Source organism: Aptenodytes forsteri, unplaced genomic scaffold (genome assembly GCF_000699145.1).
Source record: "Aptenodytes forsteri isolate BGI_AS27 unplaced genomic scaffold, ASM69914v1 Scaffold143, whole genome shotgun sequence".
Classification (NCBI taxonomy): Eukaryota; Metazoa; Chordata; class Aves; order Sphenisciformes; family Spheniscidae; genus Aptenodytes; species Aptenodytes forsteri.
The window spans coordinates 2,526,322-2,548,809 of record NW_008794951.1 but is presented as its reverse complement, the minus strand read 5'-3'; the positions used below and the strand labels follow the sequence as shown (position 1 = coordinate 2,548,809).

Here is a 22,488-nt window from a genome sequence, read left to right as displayed (position 1 = left end):
GGGAAGCTGAAAAGTCCTTGACTAGTGTAAGCACTACTTAGCAACAACTAAAACGTCAGTGTGCTATCAACATTGTTCTCATACTAAATCCCAAACACAGCACTGTACCAGCTACTAGGAAGGAAATTAACTCTATCCCCGCTGAAACCAGGACATTCTATAACCATTGAGCATGTGGATCCATATCCCTCCTTGCACAACAAAACTATGTCCAATTTAATCATCTAGTGGCCTCTCAAGCATACAGATAGCAGCACTTATGTCATGCAGAATTCTTAAGCTCCCCACACTTCTTGTCCCTGATGCTAAAATATCCCAGTATTCCTTCACAGATAGATACAAAATGTTGTTCTCATAAACAGAACATTTTCTTCTGAGAACTAACAGTAGGCTTTAGCCTGTTCAACTATGTATTTAGAGACATGTTGTTGAGTTAAGAAATATGTTTTTCTTATTCCCAAGATAACAAGCTGAATTTCAGACTAGAGTGCCTTTATGTCCATTTAGAAGAAAATCTCCTGAGGGAAAATAAGGAGGAAGAAACTCCATTCAGGATCAAAATGGTGAAACTTTACAAAAGACCTGTTTATTCCAGAGACTGCATGCTTTTATCAAAAGGACACTATCTCCAAACATAGTCATAAAGGTTAGGCTCCAAGGCAATGTCTGTATTGAGTGGAGGCATCTCACAAAGCAGAAGCAATATTGCAGTAGAGAATGCAGTCCCCAAACTCTACAATGACAGTCAAACTGTCAAAGAAGACTTGAAGTAAAGCATCCGTAGGATTAAAAAGGGGTAATCTGATAGACTGAACTCTGTCCAGTGCAAGTGGTGACTATGTCTCGACCTTTGAGTCTGAAATTTTGAGATTAGGAAGATGGTCTGCAGGTTTTCAGTACAGCTACAGCTGCATCCCTCTGCAGAGCTGTTCAGATCTCAGAAGAGTGTGCTCACTGCACAACAGCTTTCACATTTGGGGTGTCATAAGAATAAATACAAACCTGCAGTATTCGGTTGACCAATAGTCATTAAAACCAACAGGAATAAGGAAAAATGTAAGTGAAAAAATCAACGCCGCTTTCATGTAAGCTTCCTGGTTTATGTGTTACGTTGTAAACAGATAGTCTGGTGTGGGTTTGCCTGTGTCCTCTGTAGCAATTAAAAATACAATAACTGCCTATAAACACAGGGGGACACTTGAAGGAGGAGCAGAGCTATGGGTAGCTTCAGCTTCTGCTTTGCTTATGAACCCCAGTGATGCCGTGTCCTCTGAAGGTACTGAGCTGCATGGAGCACAGCCTCCAGAGCAGTGTGTCCCTGCCACGTTCTCCAGGGCTCGGTGCCACGGCCGTGTCACAGCCCGATTTTATCCTCTGCATGGAGCTGTGCGGAGCAGAGGAGGGGGTTCAACTGAGGCTCCGAGAGAGTATCTGATATGTACAGTGTTGTGTAACATCACTCAGAAACTGGTACAGTTCATTTTTACGTTTCCAGTGAACTAGAAACTTAAAATTTAGGACATTTCTTCATTAGGTGCCCATGAGTATTGTTGAAACCAGGATCTAAAGCAGAGTGAAAGGTCACTTCTTTCCCTTCACATCCAGAGAGTTTCAGCAGCTCACAGGTCCGTATGGGCGTGTGGGGAGGAAAGGGTCAGTCACCCTCAGGACCGTAGCTAGTGGAAGGTAAGTAAAAAATAGGCATATGTCAAAAGCGACAGCTGTATCTACCTTAAAGGGCCCGCTCCTATCAGCTGTAAAACTAGTAAAGGGCCAGAGATGGATTGCTAAAGCAGAGAGAAGTAACATCTCGGGTTAATCTGCCCCACATGTAGCACATTTCACACATACCTGAGGAGAGAATTTCTAGCTTGTAAATAGTAATGTCTCTCCAAAGCTGTCATCCAGACTTCATAAAGCAAGGCAGGTTCCAAATGACAGGAATTTAACAGAATATTAGTCATCCTGCAGAATGACTGAGATAATGGCACACAAAGCTTAAAAGTGTTCAAAAGACATTAAAGCACAGTTTTAAATGTATCTGATCAGTAATAATAATAATTAATACAAAATGTCTCACCATAAATGTGCAAGCTGCTGTATGTAGAAGACCGCTGCCAAGCAACTCTGGTTTCTTATGCCAGAGGCATATGAACCTGAAGTCACCATTAGAGTTTTTATGTGACTGAACCTGAAGTCACCATTAGAGTTTTTATTTTTATGTGATTGTAGCAATTACTCATTTTATGTTTTATGATAATTCATGGGATATAAATGCACACACCAATGCACACACGTGCATCTGCTTTTGATATTTTGCGTATTTTTACCACAACATTTGTAGTATGCTTTTATGCAGTTACAGGCATATTTATATGGCAACCTCTGCATTGCCATTAAATGTACAGAAAACCAAAATCTTCTCTCAGTTACGCTGCTGCAAGTATAGAGTCAACCATTATCCTGAACATTATCCTGGAGACAATATTTAAATTGATACCATTGTGCTCATAGAGAGATTGTATTTGCTTTGAACTTCAGTTAATAGGTAGCTGTAAAAGCACAACTTGCTGCATAGTTCGCCTTTCTTTGCAGCTTTTCAGTGCACAGAATTTGTGCATGTGCGTTTGCCCTTAGAAAGCCTTCTGAGGGTCCCACTCATTATTTAGCCTGTGTCCACATCGTATGAGCTGCTTCTGCAGCTGGCACTAATTGTTACCCTTGTTGACAGTCTCAGTAGAAAAGTTGAGCCTGAGGGCCATTTGCCATAGCCTCTCACTCCTGCATTTGATGTACTTTGGAAGCAAATGTACACACTGGTGCTTCTCATGCCACACCTGGACTGTGGGGAGAGGATTTGGTCTTTCATTAACTGTACTGGTATTTTTCAAAAACAACATTCACAAGTCTTTTAAAGATACAGAGTATTTGAGGGGAAGGGAGAGCTGGCTAGAATTTGCTCAACATGTGATCTCCTGAGGTTTTTGTCCCACTGTATTTGTCCATCTCCCCATCCCTAATAGCTCTGGGAATCTTTGTCACCTCTTCTAAGCCCCTGGCTGATTTTAAAATCCCTCACTTGCACATTTCCCAGGTTTTAAAAATCAGTGTTGTATAGAAGTTGCTTTGTTACAGTCCTAGCATTTAATGTGGCTCTTTCTTCTTCATATAAAGGATAAACCCTTTCATCTTAGCAGACATTACCTTAATTTCTGCATCTGTCTCTCAAATAGTTTAATGCTTGAAACTCTGCTTCTAACCAAAGGCTTTCCTTAATTAGTTTCCAAGGCAACCATCTTGGCAACAATTCAGATGAGCCAACTGCAGGGAGAGGAAGGAAACACACTATCAAAATGAATAGTAATAGCACAATACCACTGTGCAAACAGGCGTTGTACATCACCAGAGACAGCGTGATAGTTCTGGTGTCTCATAAGTTCGTTTACAAGGGAAGAAGTCTTAACTCAGTAAAAGAAAAGCCGCACAAGAGCGTATGTCTTTTTTTCACAGCTGACTAAGCCAGGATTAATGGCTTCAGTCTGATATGAATCATGTATCTGCGGGAGGAAGAGAACCACTGGTGCTTTTCAGGGCCCCTCATGAACCAAGATGTTCCCAAGTGCACTTCGTAGAGCACTGTTATACTACAGTTCAAATGGCAAGATTTTCAGAGTGGGGACCACCCCACGGGGCTTTTTTAGCCCAGATGCTGGCGGTGCAGTATATAAGACACTAGCAACTGATAGCTACAGCCTCGCAGGGGGAAGTCCCTAAATATGAGGTCCCTAGGTGTGATACAGAGCTATGGTGCATTTGCTCTGGGCTACAGATGGATTTGGATCTGGCTATAATATGGCAAAGTACCATCCCAGTGCAAATCACTGCTTGTAATTATACATTCATACGTGATTCCTGTTTCTTATCCCACCTTCATACCAGTGCAATTCCGCTGGCCTCTGTGGAGCAGATTAAAGCTACCAGGGGTAGCCTGGGCTAAATTTATAAAGAATGGGGCCCTATAAGTCATCAACTAAACCTCAAATACAAACTCATCCCACAGTATGCAACCAGTAGGATAGAAAACAGCATAACAATTTTAGAGGAAGTTAATGTTCCCAGGCTTAAAAAAAGCCCATGTTACTAAATTGAATTTATTTGTGTCACACCATGGGCATGCATGTGTAGGTATAATGGCATATGTACTACTGGAAGCTCGTTCTTCCAAAATGTGTAATGAATAAAATTATCAACAATATACATAGACCCTTAAAAATACCCTGAGTATCTTCTATCCTGGGAGAATGCATGTAAAGAATCAGAAAGGAAAAATATTGCTATAACTTTATTACCTCATATGAGTAAAACAGCCTCCCCTGCTGCATAGACTAAGTCTAGTAAAAATAAATTAACTCTTCGTAATCTCTTTTGGTTCATGGTTTATGCACCAAGTTACATGGGGAATATTGCAGAGCGCTGTTTATAGGGAAGCAGCATTGAAAAGAGCAAACTGAATGCAATTCTAGTCACAGTACAATTCCATTTATAATAAAAAGTATAAGAAAAAGTAACCTTGTTTTTCCTAGAGGAGGTTGCACTGATTTTTTTTTTTCTTAATTTCATAGGGCATCTAAAAAGGAAAAGAAATGCTCAAAAGGAAAAAAAAAAAAAGAATGGCTACTATTCAGTATTTTTCGGTCTGCTTGAAGGCAGTGCTCTGCAGTACAAAACTCCTTCCAAAAGATTCTCATGAGCATTGGGACTGAATTACTGCGACACTTCTGGGTTATATCCAAATAATAGTTTGAAGTGATCCTGACATGCAGTAATGGTTTATATAAGCAGAATTCTGTTTCCAAGGTCTCTTGTTCAATTCCAGGGAGTAATAGTGGGATTTTACTCTGACATGCTGATGGGAAGTGTGGAGAAAATGGGAAATTTATGTATTTTTAAAAAGAAAACTCTGTGCCTCAGTTTACCTAATTTCTTCCTGTCTTCCCCCAATGGATATACATCCTTTTATATTTTGAGCAGCTAAGATGGAAGGAGTTTCGTTTTCCCTGTGGGATATGAGAAGAAGAAATGAGCATTGTTTATGTTTACCTGTGATTGCAAGAGTGTACTCTTAAGAATGTTCAACATACAGTTTCACAGTATTGAAAGCCAAAAAGGATAGTTAGATACCATCTCCTGTGTCACAGGGATTAGGCACACGATGCAAAGATCACTAAAGAGTTGCTTGTTAATGATGTGGATATGCCTTCAAACTGTATGACAGCGTTGAAGCATTTATGATTCCTGCAGAAGGTTTGGAAAAGTAAGAATAAATGTAAGATTACTATATTAATAGCCTTTGTGAAGATGACTTTAGGTGTTCTGAAACTTAGTGAAGGATGCTAGTCTGGAAGTCAGTTTTGATAGTGCTGATTTTGATATACCTGATGTGGCCTTGAGGTCTACAATGAGAGCATCCACAACTGCTGAGAAGCAAGGAGGTAGCATAAGTAAAGAGAGCATATGTGAAGTTGGAAACGAGGATGTTATTTTGATGGGACCATGTTACATGGGATAGGAGCTGGTTGCATTGTAGATTGAAGGAAATTTAACCATGAATGTTGCTAGGGAAAGGCAATCAACTCCAGTAGTACGGCCAGGTGCCCTTGTTTGCTTAGCTTTTCTGAGCTAAGAAGAATTGACTAAGAAATACTGGTGTCTTGAAAAGGTGGTTGTGTGTCAGTGAAAAGCATGTGATGGTTGCTGAGAAGCTTACCCATCTGAGCAGTTAACATAAATTCCTATTCTTTTGGGCTCTCTAGAGTATTGGAGCAGAGAGAGCAGCGATACCTATTCATTCTCAGGTTAGCAAAGCCTCATGTCTCTTCTCAGAGGTGGTGAACTGAGGCTTAAGCAGCATAAGATGTATTTCCACAGGGCCTTGACTGGTGAACAAGAGTGGCCCTTAACGGTGTGAGATGCAAGATAGATGAATATTTCAGAATTTATCAGAAGCAGTAGGAAGACAGAATACAGCGAGGATCTTTCTCTGTGTACCATTCCTATCAGCTAATAGGAGCTTCAGTTTTCCTGGACTCTTTGGAAGATCCATGTAGAGAAACAGAAGTTGCAGAGTCCCAAATACACTACCAAATCAGTCATCTTCAAAAAAGTCATTCAAGCTTTGGTGACAACAGTACATCGAAAAGCTTCAGACCCAAGTAATTGTTGAACATCATACCAAAAAATTGTGTCAGGTCAGAGAACATAACGCAAATCCCTTGATGTCATGGTTGCTGACCGTCTGGTAGTGTCTGACCTGAGAAGGGTTATAGCCAAGAAAGAGGGAGGAAGACACAACACTGAACCAGCAGATCTAGAAGATGAAACCAGTGAGGAGAGTACCGTAGCATGGTTTGTCAGTGTGGAATTAAAGCAATTTTGACACTCAACACAGAAAGTTCATTGTGATTTGAAATTTCCTGTACACATTTGGTTTTGGTTGTTTTTTTATGAGATCTGAAGTCTCCATGTCAAATTTCAGATGAGTTTTGAAGGTAAGATTTCACAGAGGCTTGAGAAAGTACTGGAACCTCTGTGAAATTACCTTGGATGTAAAATCACTCCATTATGAATATTTTTCAGGGGAGGATCTTTCTCAAAGAATATACTAGAGCTGTGTAGACAATTAAAATGTGGCCTCCTTGCTAAAATTACCTATGTGTGGAAATTACTGCTGCAGAGTAACATATTTAATTAAGTCATTTACTTCCCATAAATACAACTGTAAAAATTCCTCCAGAACACAACTGGATTTTTCCTTTATTAATCTCACTCAAGAAGCTAAAGAATTCACTAATTAAAAATTTCTACAACACATAAATCTCTTCAAGGAAGCTCTCTGGGAACAAGTATCTCCTCTTGAGAATTTCTTGGCAAAATAAGAGGCAAAGGTCTCAGCAATTTTTAGTATCCCTTTCATATGCTACAAAGAACTTTTGTTATGATTGTAGCAACCCCCCATATCTGACCTTGGTTTTAGTGAAATAGCTTCAAGTGATGAAGCGTTGCTTAAGTTTTGATTGATTTTGACGTGAAGGTCTTCGTATTGCAGGACATGACTTGTGAAGAGAGATGCAGTCCTGAGAGATATAACACTGTTCTCATCTGGCTAAACAAAGAGGAGATTTTGATACAAATAAAAGTTTATTTAATTAATTTAAAGAGTAAATAGTGATTATGAATGTCAGTTACCAGGGATCATAAAACTCTTCATCTCAGTGTCCTCCAGGGTCTGATGTTTTGCAGTAGAATATGTCCTTTAACAATAACTGTGCCAACAGATTAGTTAATCTGACAATATTGCTAAGTCACACCAAGGAAAATGAATTTAGGAAAATTGTTTCAGGGCACAGAAAATTCACAGAAAATTTTGTTATCACACTGAAAGAAATTAGGAGAAAGTATCATGCCCTTAGAACCTATGTTGCAGTTTGTAATTTTTTTCCTAAGTAATATCTAATGTAACCTTTTATGCACAAATGAAATGCATATTCCACTACACAATCTTCAATCAGCAAATGTCAGATTAGTTATGGGAAGAGAAAGTTTAGCCATATGGAGGGAGAACGAAGTACAGTACAACTTTCAGATGCTGCATTTAATTACCCTCCAAGGACTAACATGCACAACCATCACCTATTTGGAGGTGGCCTAAAAGTAAAATTTCACTCTTGATGTGACTATCATCAAGGAGAGAAGCAAGGGAGAGAAGGGCACAAGAAGGGGGCCAGAGAGGGAAAAACTTTAATAAAATGCTTCAAAGGCATCTCAGATCCCTGCTTCCATCATGCACATTTTTGTCCCCTTCTTCTAGGAGATTCCTGTTCTCTAGGAAATTATCTCCCATGAGAGATACGTTGCAGAAGAGCCAAAAGCTGTTTGAAGAATGTTTTGTAAGCCAAAACAAATGATCTTGATACTGTGCTATAGAGGAAAGTAGGTTTTCGGTTATGAGGTGTAGTCACAAATGTACAAGGTGGCAGTTGCATGGAAGTAAAATTCTTAATACTGCACAAACATACAAAATCCAGCAGTTGGGACTGTGTATGGATTTGTGACATTCCCTAAAGGACATGAAGCCTCTGAAATGGTGGATGAATTAATCTCAACTATATATGCAGTTATTTTTATCTGCAACAAATAATGCGTGTGTAGAATCTTCATCTTAATATTTAATACATTCTTCATTTAATATTTAACTCAAATTTAATACAGTACTCATTCTTCATATAAATGAAATCATTGTTTACTGCATATTTTACAGCATCACAATCCCTGGTGGCCAAATTGCCATCCCATTAATACTAAGTGAAGAAATAAATCGCGTTCCCTGGGTTTGCACTACAAGTATAATCATGAGGGTTTGACCCTTTGAATGAGGGAAGCCACTTCTACCAAACATGGAAATGGCTTTATTTCCGTGGAGTTAAAGGCAGGACAACTTCACTTGTTTGGCTGTGACAGACTACCACTAGCCATTCCGTATCTTTTGCCACCGCAGGATTGTGGTCCCTTTGGAACCTCATATGTTGGTGCTGGTGGTGTTGGTGTGATAGAAAGAGACAAAATCATGACACCAAAAAAGCTGTTTTTTATAAATTTACTCAGGGAAGATCGAGCCTTGTCTAGTGTTTATAATCATCAAAGGGAACTCGCTCTTTCTGCAGGAGCAGAAAGCAGTATTGGAAAGCAGGGGAGTGGGCACTGCAAATTTAAATAGATCTACTGAGGTTACAAGGGATCTTATTTTTACTATGGCATCTGATTAGATGAGGAAAATCCTGTTCACATTTCAGGAGAGTTTTTGTTTTCTGTTCTCCTCCTATTTATCCTACTCCTATCTGGAAAATTTACATGACAAGGGGTGACCTGTGCAAAGTAAACATAGTGAGGAATGATTATGTATGGCTGTCAAATGCTATTGCACCTTTGCCCACATGATAACACTTTAGAAGGTAATTGCATTGCTGTTAACAGTGCACTGACCCCAGAGAACTGAAGTGCAGTGTCTGCAAGCCCCATGGGCAGCTCCCCCACTGCAGCAAGGGTCTACAGGAGTGGGAGGGAAGCCAGGGAGAGGACTCTCTTTTCCAGCTGAAGGGCTTCTTCAGTTTCTCCTTTTCCTGAGTGGTAGAAACAGAACTGAGATGCAGTACATTGCAGATGCCGCTCAAGATAAGCTAAACGTCCTTGCTAACATACTGACAAGAACTTTTTGGGCCTTGACTTCAGCTTTTATTGAACTAATTGGATTGTCACCCTGATACTCTGTTCCTCTCCTTTCTTAAGTGTGTCCTGAAGACCAAATTAGTCAGTGCCACTGGTCCAATAGGGTGCTGCATCACAGGGCACAAATTTTCAATCATTCAGTCCAATATCAGGTAGGAGCTGCTCAGGTCTGAGATAAGCTTTAAGTAACTCCATCCTCAGAACAGAAATGCTATCAATAGGGATAGAAACTAGAAAACACCTGACCTGATACCCAGGAGAGAAGACAGTGTGCTCCACAACAATTTAGACTTGTCAGACAGTTGTTGCTGTGTTTGATATCCATGCTGTTCCCACGAAGTGCTATCAACACTGATAGCTGATCCTGACGATGCTGTTGAATTTTTTTTTACTTGAGTCCATTTATCTGTTTCGCTTGTTTGCTGCTGAAAAGAAAGAATCATGCCATCACTTCTGGCATTTGCACACTGCTTTGAAGGCAAAGGTGTCATAATTGTATTTCTATAGCAAGGTATAAAGGCACATTACTGCTCACCTGGAGGTAGCTAAGCTCTCCTGTCCCAGAAACATACACGTATACTTAAAAATCTGTAGAAATGCTTGAAGTTAAATGTGGGCTTTTTGCAAAAGTGGAATCCAAATTAATGCATGAATAACCTCAACAAAGACAACAAAATCGTTTTTACTCTGAGCTTATAGGAAATCTCATTTTTCTTGCTCTCTCTCTGAAACCTAGGAAAGAAGAGTTCTAGAGTTAAACTGCCTCATTGTTCCCAGATGTGGTCGAAATGGAAAGACACATTACAGCAGGTCAGAGCTCTGCCTGTCATTCCATTTAAGTGGCATATTTCTGCCACCTGTCAGGTATGAAAAGCACAGTAAAAATCTTTAGACCTTCTTTGTGGCAATACTGCCTGTCAGCATCAGTACTTTATGTTATGGAAAGATCTAATAGACTCATAAAATACCAGGGTTTTGAGCTGTAGATGAGGTAGTCTGTACTTTTGTGATCTAATTTTTTCTTTCTTTTTTCGTTTATAAATAAGGGATGATAAATAACTTTGATTAAACAGACTAAACTGACCAGGTGGCAGTGGATTCAATTGAAGGGAAGATGACCTCCAAACAGGTACTAATCGGACATGGTAGTTTTCTTTTCGCTGCTGCCAAAATCATGATAGCTACTTCTCTAGGTAAAAGTTCAAGCATATCCTCTTAGCTTGTATTTTTCAATGACTCTTTAAAATCAAAGCCCACAGAGGCAGTAAGGTGGATTTAAAAGTGACTGAACTGCTGGGCTTAGAGGGTTGTGATCAGCAACACAAAGGCCAGCTGGAGGCTAGCTACTATTTGGAGTACCCTAAAGGTACTGGGGCTAATACTGTTTAACTTCTCTATTAATGATCTGAAGGTTATGGGGTGGAGCGCACTCTCAGCCAGTTTGCAGATGATACCAAATTAGGAGAAGTGTTTGATACACCAGGTAGTTGTGCTGCAATACTTTGACAGGCTGGTGAAGTAGACGGAGAGGAACCTCATGAAGTTCAACAAAGGGAAATGCAAAGCCCTGCACCTGGGGAAGAATAACCCCATGCACCAGTACAGACTGGGTAGAGGCTTCCTGGCTGGAAAGCAGTTCTGCAGAGAAGGATCTTGGGGTCCTGGCAGACAAGTTGAGCACAAGCCAGTGCTGCACTCTCACAGCAAAGAAGGCCAACAGCATCCTGGGCTGCATAGGATTAGCATGGTCAGCAGGTCAATAGAGGTGCTCCTTCCCCTCTACTCAGCACTGGTGAGGCCGCATCTGAAGTGCCGTGTACAGTTCTGGGCTCACTAGTATAGGAAAGACATGGACGTCCTGGAGTAAGTCTAGTGACGGGCCTCCTACGATGATTAAGGGACTGGAGCATCTGACATACAAGGACAGGCTGAGAGAACTCAGGTTGCGTAGCCTGGAGAGGAGAAAGCTCTGGGGGGGGGATATTAATAATGTCTGCAAACACCTGATGGGAAGGAATGAAGAAGATGGAGCCAGACTCTTCTCGGAGAGTCTCACTGAGTTTCAGAGTCTCAGCAGTGCTCAGTGACAAGACAAGAGGCAAGGGCACGAACTGAAATGCAGGAAATTCTGTTTAAACATAAGAAAAATAATTTTTACTGTGAGGGTGGTCAGACACTGACACAGGCTGCCCAAAGAACTTGTAGAATCTCTGTCTTTGGGGATATTCAAAACCTGACTGGACATGGTCCTGAGCAGCCTGCTCTAGCTGCCCCTGCTTTGAGCTAGGGGGTTGGAATAGTCAATCTCTAGAGGCCTTTGCCAACCTCACCTGTTCTGTGATTTCCTCCATCCTTAAAAGAAAAATTATCTTTCACTTTTATGAATTGGAGACAAACCATTGATATTTCTAAAAGACAAAATGTGACTGCTCAGTCCCACCTACCAAGCCTGCACTATTTTTCCATTGCTTGATTTCTTTTGAGCCCACAGAGTCCTGTCTTTCATTAACCCATTCTTTCCTTGCCTGGTCTGTTACTACTGTTCACCTACACACTCTGTTCTTACCATTCTTAGTTCCTTGTCAAGTCCTTGGAGAAATATTCCAGTGAAACCCCCAGATCTGTCTCCATCACTACTGTTTAAAGCGGCTTCCCTGCCTTGACTTTCATCTAAGAGTTCACCGGTCTCCTCGTAATGTTCCCTTCACCCTAAACTCCAACGTTTAATTTTCATGGCCAAAAGACCCAAATCCATGTTCTAGCCCAGGAACTAGCTGTGGTTGTAATTTGAGTAGGGAATAAGTCAAAAGGTAACGGAGTAATTGTGAGGTTAGTATTAAAGTGATTTTGCTTCCTTTTCACTGTCCTTCCTCTTAGGTGTTGTGAAGCCTTTGAACTACCCCGTGAGAGAATCATCATTATTGCTTTAGAAATATCACGATGCTCCATACCAATTTAATATTAGCCAGTTAATCTCTATAATGCTATCTTCCAAAATTGTAAGAAAAATGTAAAAGCTAAGGCAGAAAATTGTAGTTGCCTATTTATTATCATGATGACTGATGCAGTGGAAACCAAGTTGTCTTTATGCTTTCATTCAAAAAAATAACTTCACCAGGCAAATGAAAAACTAAAACTGGCAACGCTGACTTAATTTCTCAAATCTGGCATATAGGTCTGTACTTCCAGTAAGCCTAGTGCTGGCCAGCAGATTTGACTTTTCTTTTAAAACCAGATACATTTTAATTATGTTCCCTCTGGATTTTCTCTTTATTAATTGGAAATATCCAAAGAGTTAATTGAAAATACAAACTTTATTTGGTTCTATATCAAACCTGACATTATGATCTTTTTATCTACAAGGCAAGAATTACGTGGGATCAGAAGTCTGAATTATTCATGACAGTTTCCAGCCATTTTTTCCCCTCCTCCTTTGTTCAGTGTAAAATCTTATAAGCTTTTCTTTCAGTCAAGGTGAAAGCAATATTAAGTCTCGGAAGTGAAACTTACCAAAGACATGTAGCTCTGTGAAATCCTTGTCCTGTAATCCTGGCTTTCTATTCACCACCACTATTCAATATCCCACTTTCTCTATAAGCTTCACAATATATAAGCAGTTGATGAGATTTATTTGTTATACTCCTGTTTTTCTTCTTCATAAAAAAGCTTTATCCATCCCTTCGCTCCCTTAGGACTAATGCTGATGTCTGTGATTGTTTCTGCTGGGCTCGCTAATCCAGCAGCTCCATTCAAGGTGCTGGACAGTTGGTAGAGGGTGGAGAGTGGGGGAGGAGGAGAGTCGTGCTTGTTAAGATTTAGGATAGCGTGTGTAGTGAATTTTAAAAATGTTGTTAAGATCCAGTTAAATAATTATGAACTAACATGGTTGCTTGCGTGAGTAGAAATACTGGCAGGTCACTTCTGAAAGATGCTTTATGAATTAAAGCTTGACTGTAGTATGTTGAACCTCTCTAAGGGACTAAACAGAATTATTGCTGGTCATTTTGGAGACATGACAACAGATGAGATGGAAGTTGAGTCTGATCTATGCTAATGAGTCCTACATTTCCTATTTGCAATATTGCTCCTGATGCCTGTAGCAGCTCCATGTATGTTTTTCTTACAGCCTCTGACTTCATCTGTCGTGGTATTTTTCTCTTAAATAAACACATTTCTGGATAGAAATGTAAAAGCTTTCTTATTTGTTACTAAGGTTAAAACGACAGAGAGTATTGATGTTATGAAGTAAGTTCTTTGTCTCTAACCTTTTAAAAGTAAATCATTGCCTTTAAGGTGAAATTAAAACATACAGAGAATTCAGTATGCAAATAGCATGCGCACCAGATGATCTGAAGGAAGCCTGCACATTTCCATAGAAAACAAATGTGAGCGTAGGAAAGCAGATGCTTTCTACCGACAGAGTGTACATACAGTTCTCAAGAGGACCTGAACAGCAATTTATTTTCAGACTGCTGGAAGTATGCAAATTCCTACAGAATTAAATGTGAATTTAAAAGAAATGGCATCTATTAAGGACAAGACAACCCAAAGAGGCAATTGGGAACTTAATAATTTAATCAAGAACTTTAACAGGCTCAGCAGTATTTCTAAAGTCAATGACTCAAATGTCATCTGTTTTTAGCAAAGACGTAAGTGGTCATGTTGAAAAGATGTCTTTTAGAGTATGGCATTTGGAGTGTTTATCTGTGACCATGGAGAAGTACGTTAGTATGGTATGTATAGATTTTCAGATGATTCGCCATCAAAAAGCATCATCTGTTCACTTGAGCTGCTCATAGGGTATAGTCAGTGATATGCCTGTGGTGTATCGCCAGCATTATGTTTGCTATTTTTAACTTTTATTAGTTTAACCCAGCAAGTCTGGGTAAGTTTGATTCTGTCCTGACACACAGGTAATCACCACAATTATTAATTAAATTCTTGCTGCTGGATATTGTTCCACCTGATGGCTGTGGGACTGGATGGATGTTACTGAGATTATTATAATCTGAAGGCAAGGGAATAGTGCTAGGTGCAGTGGCATAATCTTGCACAAGGAGTATTGCTGGTGAGCCGTCAGCCAGCTGCATAGACATGGGAACTGTGTTTTTTCCTTCTTTCTGCAAAAACACAGTATTACTGGAGTGGGGACGAACACACAGGATGGCAGAATTCAAGTTTGCCAGACAGTGCTGCCTCCACTCCTCCCGGTTACCCTTACAGAATCCAGCTGCTCAGTTCATCTTGCTGCTTTTTTGTCTCTTAGTGATTCCATTTAATGACTCCATTTGTACAGAGAGATGCCCAAGCGAGGTCAGGGAGGGCAGGAGATGTTGGTTTAGTGAAATGTGCTACATCACATTTAGTATAAATTTTGGCTAAACATGTAAGGTCAGATGTGTCCATTTAGATGCACTGGAAGCAACAAGTTTTCAGGCCTTTTGAAAGCTGTCAAAAGGCAATGAAGGTCACTGCTTATAACTTTAGGAATTTAACTTTAAGCATTCATATACGACAAGGCTTGGCCAGGGTTCTCATGGCAGGAAACCCCCTGTACGACCTGGAGCCTACCGAGCCCCGCTGTGCTGGTACAGTTTAATAAACACAGTGAGTGGCTGGGCTGTGTCACCCGCCTCTCATACACTCCACAAACAAGGAACAAAGTAGACAGATACAGTGTTACCTCATTTCAGAGCAGAAATACTTGAACTGGTAACTAAAATTAACCTGGTCAGCAGGGGAGACACTGTGATCACAAGGGTGAGATTGCCAGGTAAGGTCATCTCCGCAAGCGGAGTCTTCTCAGCCTTGTGAGTTACTCTTCTTTGTACTCTGCCTGTGTGTTTTAAAAACACAAATAACTGCATCGTGTCTGTAAAGCCACAGGTCTGTAGCACTCATGCTGCCCATGGATTGGGCATAGAGGATTACCAAAATGTTCATTCTCTGGTGTTTTCCACTAGTTAAGAGTCATCCTCTTACAACTGAGTAATATGTAATTTTTTTCTTCACACAGGTTGTAATCCTCGGCAAACATTCTAGAGGCTATCACTACATGTTAGCTAACCTGGTAAGAACTTTTCTTCATTACAAGTATAGTTAAGGTTTAGAGGGTAATATATTCTGTTCAGGTTGTGGCAGCTTTAATCAGCAGAAGAGGAAATGCATGGATGAGTTCTTGGATGTTGAGAAATTACTTCAGTAAATACTAGAACTGGTATGTTATAGTCATTTGTACTCAATTATGGTCTTTCTTTTGTCTAAGAAGCTCATACCCTCTACTAATTTTAAAATAATAGTTTAATTATATGTTTTCCACTAATTTGTATCCTCATAAAGAAGACACTTGATAACCGTAATCTTCTGTGTAACATACTTGAAATTTAAGCACTCCAGGAAAAATAATTGTAGCATATTTGTGTATAAAATAAGTGGTAAAAAGCTGCAAATTAGAACAATTCCATCAAGTAAACCAGCCAGGCTGTTTAGCTGTTCTTTTGTATTTCAGAGTGTGGGGTGGTGCCTGCGTATGTGTTGACCTACCAGGACAAGACAGTACATTTTTATCTGTATCAGAGCTTCTTCTGGATTCTAGAATTTACTTTCAGGGATGTTTATGATGCTTTTGAAACACCATCTGCTGGAGTTTCTTAGAAAAAATGTTATATTGTAATTGATCCTGCAGCAAGACTAATTTTTGGGTTCTGTGTCTACTGTGAGTGGAAAAATGTTTTTCCAAAACTCACACTTTCAAGTTAGCAATCCCACTTAGTAGAAGATTCTCTGTATCCATGTTCTGATGTGATTAAAGCAGAAAAGACAAATTTTAAAATACCCTTTTTTAGTATAAGTACTGTATGACTTTAAGATGTGTCATTTTGCATTATAAGAACCAGTCATGATCTCACTGATTAGCGTGTGCATAGAAATACAGGGGTTCTTATTCTGGGTTACCTTTTAGCATGTGTAACCATTGACATTCAGATAAACATGACTGCAGTCAAGTCATACTAATCAAAAAACCACCAATTTACTGCCTCAGGTATAAATAACAAGAGTGGGAGAGAATCATATCGTTCTGTCTGCAAGTGAAACGTTAAGTAATGCTGTGAGGGAGAACTGCCTAGCAGGGAGGTGTGCGCTTTGCCTCCGCAGAACAATATGGGTGTTAAGAGGTTTTCTGCTCCCAGCGCTGAACCGTCATGCACACTTTGCTGTACAAATGGGATGAGGTCTTTGACCAGTTTTCACCATGATGAGGAGAAAAGAGGAAATAATACTTCAAGTTTCCCCACTGTTTTCTTTCTGACCAGTGGATATTACGTACCATGTGGCCACAACACAGCAGGACAGTTTTCTATTGCAAAGGTCTGAACAAGAAGACATTTTAAATTCTATTCTATGCCACTATTGCAATCCCAATTGTGATAGTAATTGTCTCCTTCGTAGAATATTTTCAGCTAACAAGAGGGAAATTAATCAGTTTCTTTTGTGCTACACTTATAGCAGATAAAACTGAGCCAAAGAAAAGGGATTTTGGATGGCAATGATTCTTGTTTTCTACATGTGTCCTCCCAGGGTTTCACAGACATTGTTCTGGAGAGAGTAATGCATGGAGGTGCCAACGTTACTGGATTCCAGATTGTTAATAATGAAAACCCAATGGTTCAACAGTTTCTACAACGCTGGGTGAGGCTCGATGAAAGAGAATTCCCTGAAGCCAAAAACTCACCATTAAAGGTATTTATTTCACCCTGACAGTGATGGAGACTATATGAGTTGCTTTTAACAATTACTCGGGGTTTTTTAACCCCAGGTGTGTGCATGTGTATGATACAGATCCCTGATAGAATATGTTGCAACATTCACTGCCCTTCCAGAAGAGAGAGAGGCAGAGGCTGTTAGTTGGACACAAGTGCCCACCACAGTGGGAGTTCCTCAGAGGCAAAGGCTTGGTATTGCAAATCCTGTCATTGTATAGTGGATGTAAAAACTTTTAACTTGAACTTCTTGAGTTAGTCTTGAGGTAGGGGTGGGGGCTAGTTATGTTAGTTTTTAGATGCAAACTGTGGGTTACTAGTCAATTTTAATGCTAATAGAGAATTTCATGTGCAAAATAAAGTAGCTCTAGATTCACTGAGGAGCCACAGCCACCTCCTAGTCACTGCTGACAGTTGCCCTCATAATCTAACCCTGTATTTTGCACCGCTGTCCTTTACTTAAACACTCTGGATATTATATCTGCAACCAATAAAATTTTCCAAATTTTTTTGAATGAAAGTCCCAGGTTCACCAAAACTGTCGTAGATTGGGTGAACTAAAGGCTGCTTTTATTAGGAGACTCGCAACCAGTTAATATCTCCCGCGGATTTTTTTGTACCTCAGCATCTCTGTAGCAGAGAGGGATGCTATTCACTGTCCAGTCAAGGAGTGCATCAAGGATACTCTGTCCAGTGATTGAAGTCATCAAATCTTCTAGGACCACTGCAAATTATTAATATTCCTATTGTGTTCCTTCTTTCTCTTCCTCTTTTGGTGAGACCTGTTCTTTTTCATCAATACGCATAGGTGAATAAAACCTGGAACTGGTGGTGTATAAGAGGACCTTAAATTCTGTCACTCCCGGGAGTCCAGTCCTCCACCTCATGTATACTGACTGTCTCAGGGAAGCCAAACCTATCTAAGAACCACAGCCATGATGAGACAGTTCTTTCCTGCTGACATGTCTTTCCTGCTTGATTTGGGAGGGACACATGCAAACTGATGAACAGATTTGGAATTCAAAATTACTCCAATAAACTGGAGTAACGTCTTGATATTAGTAAGACAAAATTCAGGGAAGCATAAAATACTAGCTAGAAGGGAAAAATCTAGTCCAGTCCAAAGCATGGGGGGACACCAGAGTAGGTGGTAGCACTGTGTTATGTTAACAACCAGTTATGTGGTTCTGCTGCCAGAAGGCCAATGCCATTTGGAGGCATACTTTTCCATCCCTGGGATCATGTGATTTCTATGGGGAAGGAAAATTATCTTAATCCAGCGCCATCCCACAGCCTTGCTGGCATTTCAGAGGAAGCAAAGAAAGGCAAACAGAGGCCCACAAAACTCGGATTAGTGTATTGTTCCCTGTTGATTAGGACCTAGGCCTGCTTTCTAAAGCTTCCTAGCAGTGATGCAGAAGTGAAGATAAGTATTGTACTAATCTTAAAAGCTCTGAAATATATAAAGTTAACCTGGGAAGATTTTATTCCACTTGAAAGTGATTTACCTTGAGGGAAAAATTATTCTCCATTCTTAAAAAATAGTCTTAAGTATGTGGTACAAACACAAAGATTACATTACTTTTCCACAAATGTACCGATCATTACAGAAATGTGCACAGTATTTGTCAATCAGACAAAAAGCATACTTAAAAATGGATGTACAATATTTTTGATTAGGAAATAAAATTGCCTAGAGATTAAAGCCCTGATGTTTAATTTATTCTGTATTTTATCAGCCTTTCCCTTCTCTCTCTCTTTTTTCTCTTTGCATGCTCATGCATTTATAAGTAGAATTCAAATAAAGTAGAAAATTAGATAGCTCTCTTGGCATGACTTGGAAGGGACTGCATTAAGGTTACTGACAATTGACGCAGTCTGCTGGAAAAATTATCAGCATGTAAGTTTTACGTAGTGCTAGATTGGACAGCTCTTACAAGATTTTTTTAATTCAAGAACAAATACCTTAAAATTACTATCTGGTTCTATATTGTGCGGAATGTGACGTATAACCTTTGTTAACTTACTAAAAGAGGAGAGGGTGATCATTGCAAAGCATCACAGGAAGAGGTAAAGGTGGGCAGGATCAGAAGAGCACCTGTATCTAGATACAGTCAGAGCAGGAACCATCCCACACACACCCAGTAAGAGTTTATAAACTGCTGTCATTTAAAACTCAGTAAGAATGGCTGCTGTATAACCTTCTTCACAGTCCTACCTTTGCACAAGTTTATCAGATACGATTCTCTTGATCTGCACATGCAGACATGCCTTGTTCTGTGCAGATTTCCTAAGGCTTTATATCAAACTGAAGAGCTTGCAATAAAATAATACACATTTTTAAGAAATACAGACCACCAATTGTGCTATCCTGCTCTACAGGGTAGCAGTAACAACTTCTGAATTTAATAAGTCTTATCCACAAAGAGAGTAGCTGAATGTGCAGTTGAAACTTGGATTTCCACCTTTCTAATTCATGCATGGGCAGCATGTCTTCTGGCACTAACTCCAGCGTAAGGTTCATCAGGAGCCAGGAGCTCTATGGTATCACAGACAGCCAAAAGAAGGGCAGGCGTACCAGTGCATGCAGATACCCCTTACATTCTTTTTTTCTTCTCTTCGTTCTCTTACAAAGACTGTGGAAATACAAAGTGTCAGTTACAAGGGGTTTGAAATCTGGTCTTACACACTGAACACATTCAATTGCTCCGAGTATGTACATATTGAAATGGTCTCCTGTGCACAGACCCTTAAATTGTAGGTGTGCTGTAATGCCGGTGAAAACCAATGATGCCATATGTAAAGCCTGGGCCACTCTAGCAGGGAAGAACTTTCAGGTAAACACATAAATGTGGAAAAAATGTGAAAAAAACACCTCCATGACATTTCGTAGGTGATACTAAATTTATAGCATTGGGGGGTGTCGCCAGATACATACGACAAGTAATGGATGAAGATGACAGCAACATGAACAGGTAGTTAAGGAGTCTGGGGGTTTTGTTGAAGAGTTGTTGCTACACAAAGCTTACCACCCTCATCAGATTCATCGTGGAGTAAGAGAAGGCAGGTGGGCAATTACCGAGGAGATGTAATGCCTAAAGTGTATTTTGTGATTATATGCTTGTATAGCTGTCTTCCAAGAAAAGTAATCTGATCTATTCCTTGCCACAGATGCTACCTAATCAGGATTGTGGTCCAAACAGAAATGATTTATTTTAGCTTTAATTCAGAACTGTCTGTCTTGGCAATCTTGTTAAAAAGAAAAAGAATACTCCCAGCAAAAACCAAATATGAGCTGCTCTTTGCTATTGGTAGCAGTATGGGCCAGCATGGAATTGCAGACTTTTGTAGCGACCTCATTTAGATGAGCAAGCTTCCAATTAAATTTAAACTTTATGCAACTCTAAACTGGTTTTGTTATTTTGCTGCTATGTGCTATACAAAATGAAAATATTTTTAATTTGTTAATTAAAATAGATGGAATTGTTAAACGGCATAAAGCACCTGCGGCAAGACAGAGCAAGCAAAAGGGCTTGCAAGCATGATTCTTCTAGGAGTATTTTAACAAAGAGAAGGACTAGACCTGATAAACCTGGGGCAATTCTAAGATTGCAGTTTGTCACCGTATTTTATTTGCATCAATTTTAGTATACATCTGCACTGACGCATGATGCAGTCCTAGTCATAGCAGAGGCTTTCCGTTACCTCCGAAGACAGCGTGTGGATGTCTCCAGGAGAGGTAGTGCTGGAGACTGCCTGGCTAACCCTGCAGTACCATGGAGCCAAGGAATTGATATAGAAAGAGCGCTGAAAATGGTAAGGGCAAACATACCAGCTAATGAATGTGTATATTCCACAACAGCAGCAATTCTGCTGGGACCAAACTTGCATCCTACTCTATGTACACAGAGTTTCTTCTGTACTCACACAAACAGCTGCAGCTCCTCAGGAAAAAAAAGAAAGAAAGAGAAAAGAAACTTAATGACAAACTCCAAATGATGGCTAAAATATATTCAATAGAGGGCAAGGCATAACAAATTAGCTCTCAAAACTTTGGCCAAAATCACATCCCTCTGGCACCGGTGCAGCAGCTTCCTGATTGTCCACACCAGAGCACCTACAATCTAACTCCCCCGTAACACCCAAGCTTCCTGTGAGTGACCATGAGCCATTTTGCAAACCAACATGTGCTGGGGGTTTCTAAGGTCAGGCTGAGGCTGCAAATCTGACTAACAGAACTAGACTGAGTCCTCAGCATGTGTATTGTAAATCTTACAGGGATACATGTATTTATGAACTTAAACACATGTATGCAATTTTGATAATTTGCCAGTAAAAAGTCAACTCAGATTGGTTTAAAGCAGTGGAAAAAATGTTGTCGGTCATAGCAATACTGCTGGATTTCATCACCAGCCTGAACCTTGACACAGTTTAGCCTCAAACCAGTTCTGATTCCTGGCATAACTTTGCACTCAGCCTGATTACCTTCTGCATGGCCTATTTTGTATCCCTAACGCTAGTTACTGCATGGGATCCTACCTCACTTATATCTCTAATTTTGTTGATTTTTAACTCTTTTTAGACTGTTATGTGTGTTAAAGCAAGTGACAACAGGAAAAATTGGATAACATTTTTGTAGATATAAGAGACAAGAATATAGTCTGCTTTTGATCTGGCTCAAATAACTCTAAAACAAACCTGTTAAAATCGATTATATTAATGCATGCATAGAGCTGGAGTGAGTGAGATCAGAATTAAGCCTATGTTCAGTATAAACAAATCCTAGGGCAGCCTTCATACACTTAGCTTAATTACTGCTTTTTCTCAGTTACCAAATTGGAAGGATTACATCAGAAGGTTATAATGAGTTATAGAAGGTTATAATCAGATTATATCACTCTTAAGAGTGAGAGAGATGGTTCAGTCTCACATTGCCAGAGCTCTTTTTATGCTGTTACGTCACTTCCTAACAAATGCCCTAACTACACGTTCACTAATGTAGTATTACACACTTTTGAAGAGAAGTTAATTAAATTCAACCTTCACAATAGTTAAAGAATTTGTACTGTCCATTTGAACTTAATTACAAGCAAAACGTAAAACTCCTCCAAATGAGATACGAGTTATTCATGTCAACAAAGAAAACCAACACTGCTACAGGACACTCCCTTATTCAGGAGAATTTATTTAAAAAACATAATTCATAACATATACAAAGCCAAACTCATGATTGGCAAAAAATGCAGAAGTTTGACTTTCAGCTGGTTGCCTTGTATTGTTTTAGCTATTCAAAGTCATCTAGGTGAGGTTTATATACACCTCCAACAAGTACTACCCAAGATCATCCCACTCTGCCTTCCAGACCCCATCCTGTCCATCACGCTCTCCCTCTATTCAGACCATGATCTCGAATCTTTGCTTCAGGAAAAAAACTTCGATTTAGCAA

At 39.8% G+C, this 22,488-nt stretch overlaps 1 protein-coding gene across 1 annotated transcript in view; it reads left to right on the top strand.

The window, feature by feature from the left end:
* The window catches only part of GRIA3 (glutamate ionotropic receptor AMPA type subunit 3), a 161,953-nt gene that overhangs the window by 78,563 nt on the left and 60,902 nt on the right, over positions 1 to 22,488 (top strand). The window contains exons 4-6 of the mRNA XM_009275302.1: positions 15,299 to 15,352; positions 16,861 to 17,022; positions 20,691 to 20,858. Of these exons, the coding sequence (XP_009273577.1) occupies positions 15,299 to 15,352; positions 16,861 to 17,022; positions 20,691 to 20,858 (384 nt within the window). The remainder of the gene's footprint in view (positions 1 to 15,298; positions 15,353 to 16,860; positions 17,023 to 20,690; positions 20,859 to 22,488) is intronic.